The sequence below is a fragment of the Saccopteryx leptura genome, chromosome 6 (genome assembly GCF_036850995.1).
Source record: "Saccopteryx leptura isolate mSacLep1 chromosome 6, mSacLep1_pri_phased_curated, whole genome shotgun sequence".
Lineage (NCBI taxonomy): Eukaryota > Metazoa > Chordata > Mammalia > Chiroptera > Emballonuridae > Saccopteryx > Saccopteryx leptura.
This window is the reverse complement of record NC_089508.1, coordinates 80693828-80712891: the sequence shown is the minus strand read 5'-3', so window position 1 is coordinate 80712891 and position 19064 is coordinate 80693828. Positions and strand designations below refer to the sequence as shown.

Below are 19064 nucleotides of genomic sequence, written 5' to 3'. Positions count from 1 at the left end.
AATATGTGGTGTTCATGGCTCTCTCAGCCAAAAAGGTTTCCGACCCCTGCTCTAACTCCTTATAAACCCTTATTATAAACAAGAGAATTAAAGAATCATTAAGGAACATTTAGAGGTTTATATTACCTTTTCTTTTTAAGTGAGAGGTGGGGAAGCAGAAAGACAGACTCCTGCATGCACCCCAACTGGATCCACCCAACTACCCCCATCCGGGGCTGATGCTCTGCCCGTCTGGAGTCATTGCTCAGCAACTGGGCTATTTTAGTGCCTGAGGGGAGGCCATGGAGCCATCATAAGCATCTGGAGCCAACTTGCTCAAACCATTTGAGCGATGGCTGTGGGAGGAAAAGAGAGAGAGAGAAAGGGGAAGGGTGGAGGCCCTGGCCGGTTGGCTCAGCGGTAGAGCGTCGGCCTGGCGTGCAGGGGACCTGGGTTCGATTCCCGGCCAGGGCACATAGGAGAAGCGCCCATTTGCTTCTCCACCCCCACCCCCTCCTTCCTCTCTGTCTCTCTCTTCCCCTCCCGCAGCCAAGGCTCCATTGGAGCAAAGATGGCCCAGGCGCTGGGGATGGCTCCTTGGCCTCTGCCCCAGGTGCTAGAGTGGCTCTGGTCGTGGCAGAGCGACGCCCCGGAGGGGCAGAGCATCACCCCCTGGTGGGCAGAGCGTCGCCCCTGGTGGGCGTGCCGGGTGGATCCCGGTCGGGCGCATGCGATAGTCTGTCTGACTCTCTCTCCCCGTTTCCAGCTTCAGAAAAAAATAAAATAAATAAATAAATAAATAAATAAAAAGAAAAAGAAAGGGGAAGGGTGGAGAAGCATATGGTCACTTCTGATGTGTGCCCTGACCAGGAATCGAACCCAAACTTCCCCATGTCTGACTGATGCTCTACTACTGAACCAACCGGCCAGGGCCTTTATATTGCTTTCAAATTGTTTGCTCCTTCATGAGGTATTAGCTATGAAGGTACAGAGTAACATAAATCAAGAGAATTCAAGGAAATGGTATCGATATAGATAACAAATGGGAAAGAAAAAATAAAAGCAAAATGTTTTATACTGCTTTAAGTATTCCAGCAGTTACTACACATTATAATTTCTACTAAAATTAGACATTTAAAGGTATTTGTTTTACATTCTCACTTTTTTTGGATACAATATTTTGTGTGTTTAACACTTTGAGTAGTACGAACATTCATGTACATCCTCGTGCCTCCTGACCATCCAGAAAATGATTGTACAAAAAATTTTATTTTAAAAATGTGTAAGGCAACATTAAAAGAAGGCAAGTGTTTGTTCTTCTTGTTTCCATAAATTGGTTACCAAACAAACATGATTTTAAGTTAATAAAACTGTAACTAATTTCATTTTTTGAAAAAGAACTCACTCCCGGGAATCAGCGAGCATGAAAAAAACTCTACTCAAAAGGTTAAAAGTCCTAAATTCTGCTTCCAATTAGTTATTGAGGATTTTTTGGTTCATCTATGACAAAAAAAATAAAATAAAAAGGGCCTCTATCTTAAGAAATACTCATATTATTACTTTGTTGCACAATACTGTAGCCATATTGAAGTGCAGGGGGGAAATGACAAATTCAGAGACTTCAGAAATTAAAATGCACCCACTAAGTACAAGAAGTGTGGTATCTTTTCTTTGACTGGAACCCACCACCAGCTTGTTAGGAGATTTCCTGAGCATCATCTGTTGCTTCCCATGACCAGTATGCCTGGGTTTTGTTACAGAAATCCGTCATTTCCTGGCTGTTGAACCACGATCCAGCTAAGCGTCCCACAGCCACAGAACTGCTCAGAAGTGAGCTGCTGCCCCCGCCGCAGATGGAGGAGTCAGAGCTGCACGAGGTGCTGCACCACACCTTGGCCAATGTGGACGGGAAGGCTTATCGCACCATGATGGCCCAGATCTTCTCCCAGCGCATCCCTCCTGCCATCGATTACACCTATGACAGCGACATACTAAAGGTGGGTTTCAGCCAGGCTCCGATTAAGAGCTTAAGCTGGATCACAGAAGGCTCAAGTCAGTTTCTTATTTTTCATGGATTCCTTTAAGGCCTCCAACATAAATTCTTAATCTGAAGTCTATGTATGTAAAATGTGTGCATATGCATTATTCTGGGAAGAACCAGACTTTTCATCACTCACTTGAAGGAATCCCTGACCCTTTCCAGGAACAGAATCTCCAGGTGTGAGGAACTTCAAGAATCTCTTTAAGGGCCTGGCCTGTGGTGGTGCAGTGGGTAAAGCGTTGACTTGGAATGCTGAGGTTGCCAGTTCGAAACCCTGGGCTTGCCTGGTCAAGGCACATATGAGAGTTGATGCTTCCTGCTCCCCCCTCCTCTCTCTCTCTCTCTCTCTCTCTCTCTCTCTCTCTCTCTGCTTCTCTCTATCTCTCTTTGTCTCTCTCCCTAAAATGAATAAATAAAATTTTTTTTAAAAAATCTGTTTAAAAGCTCCCAGATAGTTTCTGAAGCTTAGCCAACTTTGGGAGCTATCAATGTTTTATTTTAAAAAAAGAAAGAAAAAATTATAATTAGCAAAATGTTCAAATTTTATAAAATTGGGTGGGTGAATAGCAGATTTTTTTGTTACATGGTATGTATGTTTCTGTATGCTTCAAGTATTGTCATTTTAAAGTAGTAAAGGCAGTAGTGATAAGGTTTGTGGAAAGTCAGTAGATATTTTAGGAACCAAGCAGATTTTGTTGGCTGGCAATATTGGAAAGATACAGAATTATGGGTAACTCTTGTCTTTGCTTATTTGTTGTTTCTAAATTTTCTCTAGTGACATGGTACTACTTTTTTTATTTTTTAGTGAGAGAGTAACAGACAGGGACAGACAGACTGGAAGGGAAAGAGATGAGAAGCATCAATTCTTTATTGCAGTACCTTAGTTGTTCATTGATTGCTTTCTCATATGTGCCTTGACAGGGGGCGGGGGACTCCAGCAGACCTAAGTGACCTTGAGATCAAGCCAGCAATCTTGGGCTTCAAGCCAGCGACCATAGAATCATGTCTATGATCCCATGTTCAAGCTGGCGACCTTTGTGTTTCAAACCTGGTCTTCAGCATTCCAGGCCAATGCTCTATCCACTGCACCACTGCCTGGTCAGGTGGTACTATTTTTTCTAATAAGGAACAAGTGAACAACTCTGGCCCTGGCTGGTGGCTCAGTGGATAGAGGGTCAGCCCAGTGTATGGCCATCCCAGGTTTGATTCTGGTCAGGGCACACAGGAGAAGCAACCATCTGCTTCTCCCTCCCTCTCCTCCTCTCCCTTTTCCCCTCCCACAGCCAGTGGCTCAGTTGGTTCAGGCGTGGCCCCAGGCATTGACAACAGCTCCCTTGGAGCACATTGGCCTCAGGCACTAAAAATAGCTCAGAACTTGAGCATCGTCCCAGATGGGTTTGCTGGATGGATCCCATTTGGGGCACATGCAGGAGTTTGTCTCACTATCTCTCTTCCTCTCACCTTAAAAGAAAAAAATCTAAATGCCATTTGCTTTTCACAGGGCCCATAGTGAATCACTTTAATATGTGGGAGAGGGCATGATGCTGGTCGGGGTTTGACTGCTCCGTGGTGACCCTGAGAGTCCACGAGGATAAAGTGCTTATTTGACTGACTGTGTCTGAAAAACAGATATCAACCTGGTTAAGAGCTTGGACTTTGCTCTCCTCAAGCAAGTGTATTTTAAGACTTTTGTGGTTTCTTCTTCCCTGAATATATTCAAAGAGGGACTAACTTGTTGAAATCTCTCCTATGATCCTCAGTATAAGCAGTATAATGCTGATTTCAAACCACAGATTAATATTTTAGGTGATTCCTTTAATTAGGCTTTGATGACATTTTAATTGGTCATACCTTAGGGCAGCTTTTCGATCCGTGCAGCCAAGATACAGCAGCATGTGTGTGAAACCATCGTCCGCATCTTTAAAAGACATGGTATGTCCTTTTAAAAAAATCATGTGCCTTCTCAAAAGATAGGGGGTTTTTTGTTTTGTTTTGTTTTTTTTGTATTTTTCTGAAGCTAGAAACGGGGAGAGACAGACAGACTCCCGCATGCGCCCGACCGGGATCCACCCGGCATGCCCACCAGGGGGCGATGCTCTGCCCCTCCGGGCATTGCTCTGCCGCGACCAGAGCCACTCTAGCGCCTGGGGCAGAGGCCAAGGAGCCATCCCCAGAGCCCGGGCCATCTTTGCTCCAATGGAGCCTTGGCTGCGGGAGGGGAAGAGAGAGACAGAGAGGAAGGAGAGGGGGAGGGGTGGAGAAGCAGATGGGCGCTTCTCCTGTGTGCCCTGGCCGGGAATCGAACCCGGGCCTTCTGCACGCCAGGCCGACGCTCTACCACTGAGCCAACCGGCCAGGGCCAAAAGATAGGGTTTTTTTTGTTGTTGTTTTTTTTTCTTATTTCTGAAGCTGGAAACAGGGAAAGACAGTCAGACAGACTCCCGCATGCGCCCGACCGGGATCCACCCGGCACGCCCACCAGGGGCGACGCTCTGCCCACCAGGGGGCGATGCTCTGCCCCTCCAGGGCGTCGCTCTGCCGTGACCAGAGCCACTCTTCAGAGGCCAAGGAGCCATCCCCAGCGCCCGGGCCATCTTCGCTCCAATGGAGCCTTGGCTGCGGGAGGGGAAGAGAGAGACAGAGAGGAAGGAGGGGGTGGGGGTGGAGAAGCAAATGGGCGCTTCTCTTTTGTGCCCTGGCCGGGAATCGAACCCGGGTACCCCGCACGCCAGGCCGATGCTCTACCGCTGAGCCAACCGGCCAGGGCGGGTTTTTTAATTACTAAAAACTACTGTAAATAGATTTTGGTGTGATTATATTTTATTTTTAAATTCAGTTACAAACAACTGACGTGAATTTTAAGCTTATTTTTACAACTCACCTTGTTGAGGAGAAACAGATTTTAATATTCCAACCTTATTGTTAAAGTACAACTGTGGAGTCAAGAATATGACTAGATTGACAAACTTAGCCTTAGGTGAGTTCTCCATTCAGAATCAACAACAGGCTGATGAAGATTTCCATAGTCCCTGTAGCAGGGAACTTGACTGTCGGGTTTGTGTTTATTCTAACTTGCTTCTTAGGAGGAATGAGAATCTTACGATTAGTTATTTTTTCTGATTTGGTATAGGAGCTGTCCAACTGTGCACCCCACTACTGCTTCCCCGAAATAGGCAAATATACGAGCACAACGAAGCTGCCTTATTCATGGACCACAGCGGGATGCTGGTGATGCTTCCTTTCGACCTCCGGGTGAGGCTGAGCATGCTCTGCTCACAGTTCGGACGCCGTGTCTGGGCTCAGGGGTGCACATCTGTTAAAGGGTTAACCCTACTAATCCTTTTGGTTTTGGTGGGGTTTTTTGGCTGGACTTAAAATACTCTAAATGTCACCTTTAGGGAACATATTTTTAAGGAAGTTGTCAGCCTGAGAGCATTACTGGAATTTAGGGATCGTTTGACCTGTATACATACATGCACCTTGCTAATCGCACAATGGCTTTTGGCTCTAGAAACCGGAACCCTGCATTGCAGGTGCTGTCTGTACCTCAGTGTTGAGCTCTACTGAAGGAACCCTAGCAAGTTAACCAGGCCTTCTGAGACAAATACGTGGAGTTTTTTTCTCTACTTCCTGGGTAGATCTTTGGGTACTTCCTAACATGTTAATGTCTAGAACAATTAAATTTTTGTAACAGCAAGTGACTCTCTAACTCAGTGTGCTGAATTGTGCTCATCCTTGCCTTCTTTGGATCCCAAAGGTTCCCTTTGACAGTGATACTCTTACCAGTCGCTCAGTAATATGGCCATCTGTTGCACTATACATGCATGAGACAGACAAGAATTTAACACTCCTCATGTACTGAAAGCACTTAGAAGTAGAGACGTGAGCAAAAGATATAACTAGGCAGTTCTCCAAAGATAAAATGTGCAGGGCTGGTAAACTTCCCAGACGTTCAGCCTCACTAATAGTAAGGAAATGCCAAGCAAACGGAATCCACTTCACCCATTAGACTGGCAAGAATGTTTAAATTAATATTCAGGGGTGGCAAGGGTGTAGGAAAGTAGGTACTTTTTTCATATGTTGCTGATGGAAACAAACTGTTAAACCCTTAGAAAAGTAATCTGAAAGTATTTAATAAAATAAAATAAAAATTTTTGATGCACAGACTGTATACTGTGAACCAACAGCTCCACTTTGAGGAATTGATTTAAAGAAAATAAAAAGCCTGACCTGGTGTTGGCGCAATAGATAGAGCATCGACCTTGAATGCTGGCTGAGGACCCAGGTTCCAAACCCTAAGTTTGCCGGCTTGAGCAAGAGGTCGCTGGCTTGGCTTCAGCCCCCAGGTCAAGACACACATGAGAAGCAATCAATGAACAGCTAAAAGTGATGCAACTACGAGTTGATGCTTCTCTTCTCCCTCTCACTCTCTCTCAAAAAAAAAAAAGGATCGTGTGCATACAGTGCACTATATGTTTGCATCAGCTGGTATGTATGGGTGAAAACATGTTCTCACATGCATGTGAATGACCACGAACACAAACTTGTTTGTGTGAAGTGTCAAAAGAACCTTTGATTGCATTTTTCTGAAGAGGGTATGGAATCAAGGCATATTCTTTTTCATAGCTATGTTGTGCAGCTTAAATGCAAGAATGTCTTTTATGATTTAAGAAAAAATTCTTTACATATTCTTGCCTTGTTTTTCTTTTATAATAAGTAAAGTGGTTTTGGATTGAGTCAGAGGAGAACAAATAACATACCAGAAATTTGGGCTCTGTTGAAGAAAGGGTAGAAGTATAAATTATATGGACAGTGATACTTAAAACTGGCTGCTGCTTCTCTAGACATTAGGAGACTAAAGTGTAGATTTTTAAACATCAGCTCCCTTTCTCTGAGCTGATGGATAGCCAATTCCAAAAGATAAAAAGTAATAATTAGGCCTGACCTGTGGTGGCGCAGTGGATAAAGCGTCGACCTGGAAATGCTGAGGTCGCCGGTTCGAAACCCTGGGCTGGCCTGGTCAAGGCACATATGGGAGTTGATGCTTCCAGCTCCTCCCCCCCTTCTCTCTCTCTGTCTCTCCTCTCTCTCTCTCTCTGTCTCTCCCTCTCCTCTCTAAAAATGAATAAATAAATAAAAAATTTTTTTAAGTAATAACCCTTTAGATTGAATTTGACCCATTAGTAAATGATACTCTCAGATCTCTTGGGACAATGTAAAAATTGTTTTATAAATTGTTGATTATTGGTGGGTAGTTATTAAGAATTTCTCCTAAGAGATGGGTAGGAAAACCAGGAAATTCACTACAAGAGATAATGCCCATTTTGATTACATTATCATAAATGACACTTGAAAAAAATTCACCGGTAACCAAATAACTTGAACTGATGTTAATTTGGCATAATAAAATTTGGCAGAGTATATTTAACTTTTCTCAAATTTTTCTCAAATTTAAAAAAACCTAAGAAATACCACAGTGAAGAGGGTTGGTAGTATGTCCAGCAGTCGGGCTACTGCGGACTGACACACTCAGGAACATTTCAGGGGATGTGAGTGACAGGCAGTGCACAGCTTTTCTAATGTCCTTACGCCCACTGAACTGTGTGCTCTAGAAGGGTGAGCTCGACGGTCTGTGACTTACATCTCAGTAAAGCTGTTATTTAAAAACCAAAAGGAGTGTGCTACTTGGCACATGTTGACATTGACCTTTGCGACTTTATTTCTCAGGTTCCTTTTGCAAGATACGTGGCAAGAAATAACATATTGAATTTAAAACGGTAAGAAACAATACGGAATTCATTTAGTGGATGTGGGAAAGAAGCCCAGGAAGTACGTTTTCTCTTCTGTGATCCTTATACAGTAAAGAATCTGGGATTTAAAGTTTTGAGCTTGGAATATGGTCAAAAGCACAGGCACAGTAGCCCTTTGTGTCAGTGACAAGGACAACAGCTTCATGTTTAGAAGGAAGGCAGCAGTTGGGTAGACACCCTGAGGTTCCTGCAGTCTATCCCATGACTTCTCAGTTCCCAAGCAACACAACTAATCATTTTCACAAACGGTTGCTTGAAAAAAAACATCTGGCTGTTCTTTTTTTTTATGAGTTTATTTTAGCTGAACTAATCACATATGCCAGAGAGCAAGATATCAAATGTTCCAACATCTGGCTGTTCTTGATCACAGATGGCCCCTTTTAAATTTTAATTGGAGGGCCCTGGCCAGGTAGTTCGGTTGGTTGGAGCATTGTCCCTGTGCTCCAGGGTTGCAGGTTCAATCCCCAGTCAGGGCACATTCAGGAATCAACCAGTGAATGTATAGATGACTAGAATGGCAGGTCTGTGTTTCTCTCTCTCTTTCTCTCTCTCTCTCAGAAACCAATAGATTTTTTAAAAATTTTAATTTAATTGGAGAAACAAATGGCCAATATGTGAAAACTGCCTACACAGGTAATTGAACAAGAGCTGTGTGTAGGGAGTGGAGTAAACCCAGCAGGAGTGCGGAACCGTGCGGAGCTCCAGGCAGGAGCGCTGGGAAAGGTGTTCTGTAGCCCTGTTACACCACAGGGTTTGACGCCACGGCCTCCGTGCATTGGAGCAGTATTGTTGTCAACGAGGCACCCTGCTTTAAAGCTTCTCCCCCCCCCAAAAAAAAATCAAAGCTCTTACATGCTTTTATTCTCAGCTGCAAGTGAGCAATTAATAGTCCTAGTCCTAGGTGTGGGTATCATTGTGTAGAAAGAAAGCACATAAGTAAAATTATTTTTGTGTAATTTCATCTCTACTTCAGACATTTAATTTTAAAAAATTAAGCCTAGTAGTTTAATAATGGGAAAACTGGAAATTGGAACCTTGATCACAAGGTGAGAGACTGTTCTGAACAAATCTATCTTTAAGCTTTCTTGGTCATACCACTGATGAATTTTTTTTTCATGTTTGTTGCTTTTATCTTGTTCGACCATTTCTTATGTATATTTGATACCAGTAAGCAATGACCTTAGAAATCTGGGTTTCTCTCTCCAGATACTGCATAGAGCGTGTGTTCAGACCACGCAAGTTAGACCGATTTCATCCCAAAGAACTTCTGGAATGTGCATTTGATATTGTCTCCTCTACCACCAACAGCTCTCTGCCCACTGCTGAAGTCATCTACACTATCTATGAAATCATCCAAGAGTTTCCAGCCCTTCAGGTTCCTTTTCCATTTTCTAACATCCTGAGGTTACCTCACCGGAGACCTTCATCAAACATGGGGCAGAGGGGGAGGCAGGCACTGACTACAGACTGCTCAGGGCCTGCTGACAGTGAATCCCATTCTTACTGAGAAGAATGTGGTGATGCTGCTTTTTAGGTGCTCTTACCTCTGCCGTGACAGGAACAGGCTTTGTTTTTGTCTCTTCTGTTTTGGTGTAAGGGCCCATTTTAGGGTTTCTTGGCCCATTCTTCCAAAATGCAAGAAATTAGACCAGGATTCCTAAGATGCTTTTTTTAGCACGTTCATATCATAGCCTCCTACACCTGATCACTCAGTTCCCCGGCTTCACTTTTAATCGTGTTGGCCTGCACCCTGGCCAGTGGAGACGGCTTCCTCAGGCCTCTCCTCCCGTCCCACACACCTGCACTGTTCACTCCGCATTGCCGTCAGTCACGGGGTCCCTTGTCTTGAAAGACTTCTCTACCCAGCCTTGGCGTGGGCCCTTTCTTTCCAGGAAGCCTGACCGCTGCCCCACTGCTGGGCTGGCCACCATTTCTTTTCAACTCTCACAGTACTTGAGACATCACCTACTTCCTTGAGTTGTGTTCATTGTTAGTTATTCAATCAGAGTGTATGCTCCCCCACCCCCCCAATTATAGGAGAAAGCTTATTTGGAAAGTTACAGAGGTAGTAGAAGTGAGCCAGCTAAGCTGTGTAAGTTCAGGAAACAAATCACAGAGGCAGATGAAAGGCCCTTGGAGCTTAGGAGAGAGAAAAGCAAAGGTAACCACCTTGGGGGGAAAGATGCGGGGGACAGGAAGGCACAGACGTGCTCCCCAGAAGGAGAGTGCATCCAGAGTGCGTGCACTTTCCAGGCGGAACGCCTGTCTGTTTTTCTACATGCCCCACTGCACCCAGCTGAGCACACAGCTCACGACTCTGAACAGTTGGCTTCCGTGGACAAAAGGAAGGACAGCTGTTCCACCCACCTGTGCTTACAAGTCACTTACCATTGAACCAGATCCTTTCCCTCTTGAAATCTGTGAATTTCTCAGGCTTTTTAACATAGCTAAAAGCCAAAGTAGCTTTGGTAAGTGTTACGTTATATTATACTCTTTGACTACAAATGTATAAAGAATGTATATGAGAAAATAAGCTAGAAAGCAAGTCCTCCCATGTGTTAGGATAGTAAATTGTTGGTAAGGTCCTAGGTTTGGTCATGTATCTATATTGTGTTTATAATGAAAATAATCTTTTTCTTTTCTGTGTCCTAGGAAAGAAATTACAGTATTTACTTGAACCATACCATGTTATTGAAAGCAATACTCTTGCACTGTGGAATCCCAGAAGATAAACTCAATCAAGTCTACATTATTCTGTATGATGCTGTGGTAAGTGATTACTTTGACTTGATATTGAGAATAAAAATGGTTCATGAGCATTTTTTACTGATGTAACCATAATATTGAGTTGGGAGTTTTTTCTCCTTCCCTCATTGCTGTAAGGTAAAAGAACCAATTCTCTGTGAATATACCAACTGTTAACAAATATTGGTTGAGCTTTTGTTCTGGACTAAGCCTTATACTACTAGTGACAGACAGGGTGTTTTTTTAAGAGTAACTTCTGATTTAAAAAAAATAAATTATTATATTTATTATAAATTATTTCATTTGTAACATTAAGTTCTTCCCTAACCTACTTCTGGAAGCAAAGAATCAGTCCTGATACTGGCTAAAAATAATCTTTTTGAGCACCTACTGATGTTGGCAAGCATTATTCTAACGTCTTTACATGTATTAATTCACTCCTTTCTCACAAATACTATCTTTTTTTTTTTTTTTTTTTACAGAGACAGAGAGAGGGATAGACAGGGACAGACAGACAGGAATGGAGAGATGAGAAGCATCAATCATCAGTTTTTCGTTGCGACACCTTAGTTGTTCATTGATTGCTTTCTCATATGTGCCTTGAACGCGGGCCTTCAGCAGACCGAGTAACCCCTTGCTTGAATCAGCAACATTGGGTCCAAGCTGGTGAGCTTTTGCTCAAACCAGATGAGCCCATGCTCAAGCTGGCAACCTTGGGGTCTCGAACCTGGGTCCTCGGCACCCCCGTCCAACACTCTATCCACTGCGCCACCACCTGGTCAGGCTCACAAGTACTATTATTATTCTTAATTATTAAAGGCCAAAAGAAGGGAGTTTAATATTGAGAATAAAAGACTATGCCCTGCCTGACCAGGTGGTTGCGCAGTGGATAGAGCATGGGATGCAGAGGACCCAGGTTTGAGACCCCGAGATCACCAGCTTGAGTGTGGGTTCATCTGATTTGAGCAAAGCTAACCAGCGTGGGCCCAAGGTCACTGGTTTGAGCAAGGGGTTACTCAGTCTGCTATAGCCCCACAGTCAAGGCACATATGAGAGAGCAATCAGTGAACAACTAAAGTGCCACAATGAAAAATTGATGCTTCTCATCTCTCTCCTTTCCTGTCTGTCTGTTCCTATCTATCCCTCTCTCTGTCTCTGTCAAACAAACAAAAAACAGACAAACAAAAGACTATGTCCTAGCCCTGGCTGATTGGCTCAGTGGTAGAGCGTCGGCCCGTCGTGTGGAAGTTCCGAGTTCGGTTCCCGGCCAGGGCACACAGGAGAAGCGTCCATATGCTTCTCTACCACTCCCCCTCTCCTTCCTCTCTGTCTCTCTCTTCCCCTTCCATAGCCAAAGCTGCATTGGAGCAAAGTTGGTCCAGGCGCTGAGGATGGCTCCATGGCCTCTACCTCAGGCGCTAGAATGGGTCTAGCCACAATGGAGCAATGGCCTAGATGGTCAGAGCATCACCCCCTGGTGGGCATGCCAGGTGGATCCCAGTCGGGCGCATGCGGAACTGTCTGACTGCCTCCCCACTTCTGTCTTCATTTACCACCTCCTTCCTGTGGAACAGAGGCAGTGGCTCTTCCATTTATTGATCCTAATTAGCCACATCGTTGTGTTCGTTACTCTACAGTATGTGTGCAGAGCCTAGAGGGAAAACATTGAACATTTTAAATAATGTGGTATTATGAGGTTGGGTGTAGGTGAATTCTTGCTTATCTTTTCTAACTTCTTTTCATGTTAAATACTGTTTTATAATAAATAAGAGGCACCTAGCAGATTCAGTGACTAACACTACCAGACCGTCTATGATGAAGGCAGAACCAATAGTGAAAGTCCATAATGGCTTAGTGCTTTTTATGCACCAAAAGGCTTAACTGGCTTTTCTTTCATCTGGTAGGTATACCTCGAGGACCCTAACATTACTGTTTCCTGTGGTCCTCTCCTGCCCCGCAGAGCACTACTGCTGGTTAGCAGTGACAGAGACAATATGCGATCAGTCAGACACTGGAGAAACCCCAGGCGTCTCGCAGAGGGGCTCAGGTCAGCCTCTTTCGTGTCCCACAGCGCAGCCTACCTGCTGGTGTGGGATGAAATGTGAGCCTGCCTGTAGGACTGTTGACTCCCCTTCACCCACACAAACACCCTCGTCTAGCCTGTCCAGCTCTGAGTTGCCTCTCCATTTAGCAAGTTCAGCTTTCCCCCTTTTAATTCTTTCATGTCAGGGTTTTTCAAATTTTAAAATAGTTATAGTCTTTATGTGAATTGGAAAAACATTTTTTGTAAATCATAGAATTAATCCATCCTTCATGATTAGGAACAGTTTGTCCAAAATGAAGACCGTACTTGTCAGAATTAGCCTGGAAATTGTATCTTGTTCAGGGCCATTTAATCATTCTCATTGTTACCTTTTTTTTCCCTTCTACATTAGACAGAAAAGCTGACAAGGAGAGAAGTGGAAGCTAAATTTTGTAATCTGTCTTTGTCTCCAAATAGTGTAAGTACATTCTAATGGTGTTATTACAGCTCTCTCTCTGTGGATTTGTTTTTCCAGAAAATGTTGCCAAATTCTGGCTTCAGGAGGTGGCAGCATTTCCTGATCCAGGGGCAGCAGGAAGTGCTGCCGCCTCACAGACCGCTTTTCCCTTGAGTGTTAACAGGTACCATGGCAACCTCTGGGACTAAGGGGAGAGAGAAACCAGTGCTGTGATCAAAGAGTGCCTCTCCATGCTGCTGCTTAATGTGCTGTAATCATCCTGTTCTTTCTCCATCACCAGATACTTCTCTTTCACACCCCTTGTAAAGGCTGTGCTGGGCAGCGTCTCCTGCTGAGCAGACCTAGTACTAGCTCTCCTCTCTCCTGTGGGACTAGAATGAGTCCCAGAGCCCTGCAGATTCATATGGGTATCTACCCATCATGCACCCCACCCCCACCCCACCTGGTCTTCACCTCGGAATTGAATTAAAGCTCTTGCTTTTCTGGTACATTTCCTGCTCCTAAAATCTTGTCTTTGACCCCATTGGCCTTGAGGAACATCTCACGGGGTAACCGGGTTTGTTGTATTCTTTTACAGGCATCAGTGGATCCAGGTCTTTGGCATAGTAAACCACACTTAATTGAGTTGCTGAAAAGCAGAAGACAACAGGGCTTTTTATATCTTCGTGAATATTTATATAAGAAGATAAATTTTTTTTTAAAGTTCTTCCAGAACCCTTGTAGCCCTTGGACTGACATGATCATGTGATGATCAGAATTCACATATGGGATAGACTAAAATATGATTGTACTCAGGTCAGGCAGAGTCACCCAGCCTCTTGGACACTTACAGTGGGCAGGCCAAGTACTTGGGGATATAACAAGTAGGTTGAGTTTACAGATGGCTTTTGATTTTTTAAATTAATACTGACTTTTAAAAAGCCATGAGGTGATACATGCAGCATGTATCTGCCCTCGGCCTTTAAAACAACTTTCACAGGGCACATGTAGACCACAGTTTAAAGAAATCGCCCATACAGTTTGCAACCAAGGAAAGTAAACCAGATATAGTACATAGCACTAGGAATTCTAGAAATTCAGCTATGTAAATTTTAAATGTTAAATATTAGAGGTGATATTAATGATATACAGAGATCCAATGGCATACTATTCAAATGTGAAAAATAGTATTTATATGGCACCCAAGACATGAACACAGTACATACCTACATTCACAAGTAGTCCCATGTATCAATAGCACAAAGAATCTGCTCAAGAAACTGCCCAGTTCAGTCATACCCCAAAGGTTCAAGCCCAAGGGGTTCTTTGAACTAATGTCACATTTCAAAAAAGATTTCACATTTGCACAGGAAAGCTTCATTGGTTACTAAAGTGTCAGCTCCTTTTTGCTAACTCTGCTCAGTGGTCATTTGATAATGATAAGCATTAGTTCAAAGTTATATGATCACTTTAAAATACCACAATTAGTATCTAATAAAGGTAGTTGGTACCCTGTTTAAAAACAGAACTCTACTGACCTGTGGTAGTGTAATGGATAAAGCATCCACCTGGAATGCAGAAGTCACCGGTTCGAAACCCTGGGCTTCCTTGGTCAAGGCACATATGGGAGTTGATGCTTCCTGCTCCTCCCTCTCTTTCTCTCTCCCTCTCTTTTCCTCTCTCTCCTCTATAAAAATTTGAATTAAAAAAAAAAAACTAACTTTAAAAAAAAATTTTTTTAATATAAATAAATAAAAGGGGAGTAGAAATATTGCAAGAGGTTCAAATATCTGGCTCAGTTTTATTCTACAAATGAGGTGCTGAGGCCCAAAGAGATATTGTGAGTTGTCCAAAGTGACATACAGTAAGTTGATGATACGGTGAGGACTCAAATCTGAGAGTGTTGACTCTAGTATTTCTAATATTTTGTTAATGGGAATTTCTTTTCTTTTTTTTTTGTATTTTTCGGAAGTGAGAAGTGGGGAGAAAGACAAACAGACTCCTGCATGCACCCAACCGGGATCCACCCGGCATGCCCACCAGGGGGCGATGCTCTGCCCGTCTGGGGCGTTGTTCTGTTGCGATCAGAGCCATTCTAGCACCTGAGGTGGAGACCATGGAGCCGTCCGCAGCACCCAGGCCAACTTTGCTCCAATGGAGCCTTGGCTGCAAGAGGGGAAGAGAGAGACAGAGAAGAAGGAAAGGGGGAAGGGTGGAAAAGCAGATGGGCACTTCTTCTGTGTGCCCTGACCAGGAATCAAACCCAGGACTTCCACACACTGGCCAACACTCTACCGCTGAGCCAACCAGCCAGGGTCGTTAATGGGAAATTTTAATGTTAAAACTTATTGAGAAGAAATCATTTTATTAAGAAAATATTTAAATGAGAAAATTTTTAAATTATTTTATTTTTAGTAAGACTGTAGATTTTAACACTTTGAACTTTTTAAAAAATACAAATGTAGGCCCTGGCCAGTTGGTTCAGTGGTAGAGCATTGGGCTGGCATTGAGTAGAGCATTGGATCCCGGTCAGGCACATGCAGGAGTGTCTTTGATTCCCCACTTCTCACTTCAGAAAAATACAAAAAAAAATTACAAATGATTTATGACTATTATATTAAAACTATATTAAGACAACTCTTCCATCAACTTTGTTTCCAGGTGCCAATTTAGAGCTGAGCCAGCTTCTTCCTGCCTATAGCCTTAAAATAGCTATCATTTTGTCTCTTAATAATTTCCACTTTAGCTCCTGGGAGTATTCTCTCTGTCATTAGGATCCCAATTATTTCCTCTTTACCTGCTCTGTGCTAGCAATTGTGCCTGGCCCTCAGCGAGATCACCGCAGGCCCTGCCTCTCCTGGGGAGGACAGTATGTGCAGCTGGTGGGAGCTGGGATCAAGGTCCGGGAAGGACAGAAGAGGAGGTGCCTGCAGGACATGACATCGGAGCTGCATCCCCCAGCTACAAATAGGAATCATTCAAGCAAAGTGTGGAGAGGGGATTTATTACGCGGGGTTGTATTAGAACAAGTCAGACTTTGCCTTCCTGCCTCCTCCCCGTTTGTGTGCCTGTAATGGGAATTCATGAGATTGGAGATGGGTAGGGGAACAGTACTGGCTTGAAAATATACAATAAAGGCTCTGCTAGAGCCAAGGTCTGCTCTAAGCAGTCAGCATTAACTATGATAAGTGTGTGACTAAAAATGAACTTTGAGGAAGTGCCTGAGGCACTTCTGCAGGGTGCCTTACAGTTGCTGGAAAAGGATAATCCTCATCTGGGATTGTGGAAAAGGCTAAAATCGGCTTCAACTACAAAATCCTTCTCCTGGCGGTGTACGGGCCCTGCTGAGTGTACAAAATACAGTGCAAAGTAAGCCCTCCCTGGCGTGGACTGGGAGCTAACTGTGCCTCTTTGCTTTCCAGCTCTGTCGACTCTACAAATTTATTGAGCAGAAAGGAGATTTGCAAGATCTAACACCAACAATAAATTCATTAATAAAACAAAAAACAGGTGTTGCCCAATTGGTGAAGTATGGCTTGAAAGATCTAGAAGAGGTTGTTGGACTGTTGAAGAAGCTTGGCATAAAGTTACAGGTTTGGCATTGTTTGATTCTGGCAGTACAGATATGTAGCATTAATAACAGCACAAGAGGGAAATGGGTTTTATTTATTAATGCTAATAAACATTTTATTTCTCCAGAAGAGCTCTGCTCTCTACATTTTTTTTTCTTTTTTTTTAAGTGCGAGGAGGGGAGATAAACAGACTCCCACATGCACCCCAACCAGGATTCACCTGCAGCCCCTGTCAGGGTCGATGTTTGAATCAGTTGAGCTATTCTTAGCACCTGAGACTCAAGTTTGAACTATCCTCTGCACTTGGGGCTTGACACTCGAGCCAATTGAGCCACTGGCTGCAAGAGGGTTGCTTCTCATGTGTGGTTGCTTCTCATGTGTGTCCTGACCAAGGATTGAACCCAGGATGTCTGTATGCTGGGCTGATGCTCTATCCAACGAGCCAGCCTGCCAGGGCCTGCTCTCTGTATGCTGGGCCGATGCTCTATCCAACGAGCTAGCCTGCCAGGGCCTGTTCTCTACATTTTGGAACATTTGATATCTACTAAAAATTTTGGCTTAAATCAAAATTTCTGTGCAAGCATCATGATTCCTTTTGTGCAGCAATTCTTATTGTGTCAATTGGCCTCAGAGGAGTGATTATTCTTAAGAGTAGTTTCTCTTACTTGGCGGGCTATAGTGAAACAGACTTTGTGCCAGATCTTACTGAATATTTGGTTTATGCTATACAGATTGTTCTGATGCTATTGATGGAAAACAGTGCCTTTGACACATTTGTGTGGCATTTTACTTGACAGATCTTGATCAATCTGGGCTTGGTTTACAAGGTGCAGCAGCACAGTGGGACAATCTTCCAGTTTGTGGCGTTCATCAGACGGAGGCAAAGGGCTATATCTGAAATCCTTGCAGCGGGTGGCAGATACGATCTGCTGGTGAGAGCTGGCCCTAGATTTGTTGATATGTTCTGGCTTGATTTTACTTCTTCATAAACTTGTTCTGAATTTTTTTCAAACCTATAGAAAAATTGAACCAGTGGTATAATTGAACATTTGTATATCTTTCATCTAGGAATAGAAATGTTTTGTGAACCACACTTGTAATATTTTTAAACTTTTATTTTAAAATAGATTTACAGGAAGTTGCAAAGATAATAGAGAGGTATGTGTACCTTTTGCTCAGTTTCTTCCGCTGTTTAAACCTGGCAAAGCTCTAATAAATATCAACACCAGGAAATGGACATTGGTTTACTGCAGTGGTTCTCAATTTTTTTGAAGTCAGGGCACATTTAAAATCCTACAAATGCCTGACGAGGCAGTGGCGCAGTGGATAGAGCATCGGACTGGGATGCAGAGGACCCAGGTTTGAGACCCTGAGGTCGCCAGCTTGAGCACAGGCTCATCTGGTTTGAGCAAAGCTCACCAGCTTGGACCCAAGGTCGCTGGCTCGAGCAAGGGGTTACTTGGTCTGCTGTAGCCCCGTGGTCAAGGCACATATGAGAAAGCAATCAATGAACAACTAAGGTGTCACAACGAAAAACTAATGTTGATGCTTCTCATCTCTCTCCGTTCCTGTCTGTCTGTTCCTATCTGTCCCTCTCTCTGTCTTTGTAAAAAAATAAAATAAATCCTACAAATAATTGTAGGCAGACTATATACAAATTTCTGAGAAATATGTTATAATAATTAAGTCAAATATTAAAGAAAAAAAATAAAGTTCAAGCTTGCCTTTATGGTAATTAAACAAAATGAATACGACAAAATTAAATTTATTCTGACATTAAAAACCATTTTTATGTTACATTTTTTGAGTTATGCTTTTTAGAATTCATAAAAGGATTAAAAAATGACAAAAAAGTTATCTTTTTATATATATAGATACATTCTTAGTAAGATTTTACTCTTAACTGTGTTGAGTGCAGAAAACCCCCACCATACATATCATCTTAACTTTACACCAAACAAAGGATAGAAGAAACTTGCCTCCACTCTTTCTGGGGAACATGGGGGGTAGTGTAAACAATCCAGCACCACAGCTTAACAGCCTTTTACAACCTAATCAGACAAGTGAGGTGGGGGGTTGGGCAGACTGTCAGCTTACAGCCAATTCCCCACACCTCTGTCCCCCAAAAATCTAAACTCCAAAAACCCTGTTGGTTTTTTGGTCCCCAACAGGCACATATTTCTCTGGAATACCATAGGGCACACCTGGAAATCTTCTAGGACGCACCAGTGCACCCTGGCACACACTTTGAGAACCACTGGTTTACTGTATGTATATAATTCTGTGCCATTTTATTCATAGAGATTCCTGTAACCACCAATGAAGTGTAGCGCCTTATCTGTATGTCCCTTTACCCCGTCCCCCATTTATAATGTAATTGTCTTAAATACTTTCTCTACGTACATTGAGATCCACATCAGACAAGGTTATGCTTATT

The 19064-nt window shown here is 43.3% G+C and overlaps 1 protein-coding gene across 6 annotated transcripts in view; it reads left to right on the top strand.

Moving 5' to 3' along the window:
* The window catches only part of EIF2AK4 (eukaryotic translation initiation factor 2 alpha kinase 4), a 122166-nt gene that overhangs the window by 80485 nt on the left and 22617 nt on the right, over positions 1 to 19064 (top strand). For 5 of the 6 annotated variants that reach the window (XR_010752022.1, XR_010752023.1, XM_066388510.1 and 2 more), the window contains 9 exons: positions 1740 to 1976; positions 3877 to 3952; positions 5151 to 5272; positions 7748 to 7797; positions 9037 to 9205; positions 10483 to 10599; positions 13011 to 13076; positions 16478 to 16648; positions 17425 to 17559. Coding sequence is in view for 4 of the 6 variants with exons in the window: in XM_066388510.1 (XP_066244607.1) it covers positions 1740 to 1976; positions 3877 to 3952; positions 5151 to 5272; positions 7748 to 7797; positions 9037 to 9205; positions 10483 to 10599; positions 13011 to 13076; positions 16478 to 16648; positions 17425 to 17559 (1143 nt within the window). In the remaining 2 variants the exon portion in view is untranslated. The remainder of the gene's footprint in view (positions 1 to 1739; positions 1977 to 3876; positions 3953 to 5150; positions 5273 to 7747; positions 7798 to 9036; positions 9206 to 10482; positions 10600 to 13010; positions 13077 to 16477; positions 16649 to 17424; positions 17560 to 19064) is intronic. The other variant, XM_066388511.1, reaches the window with a different exon arrangement.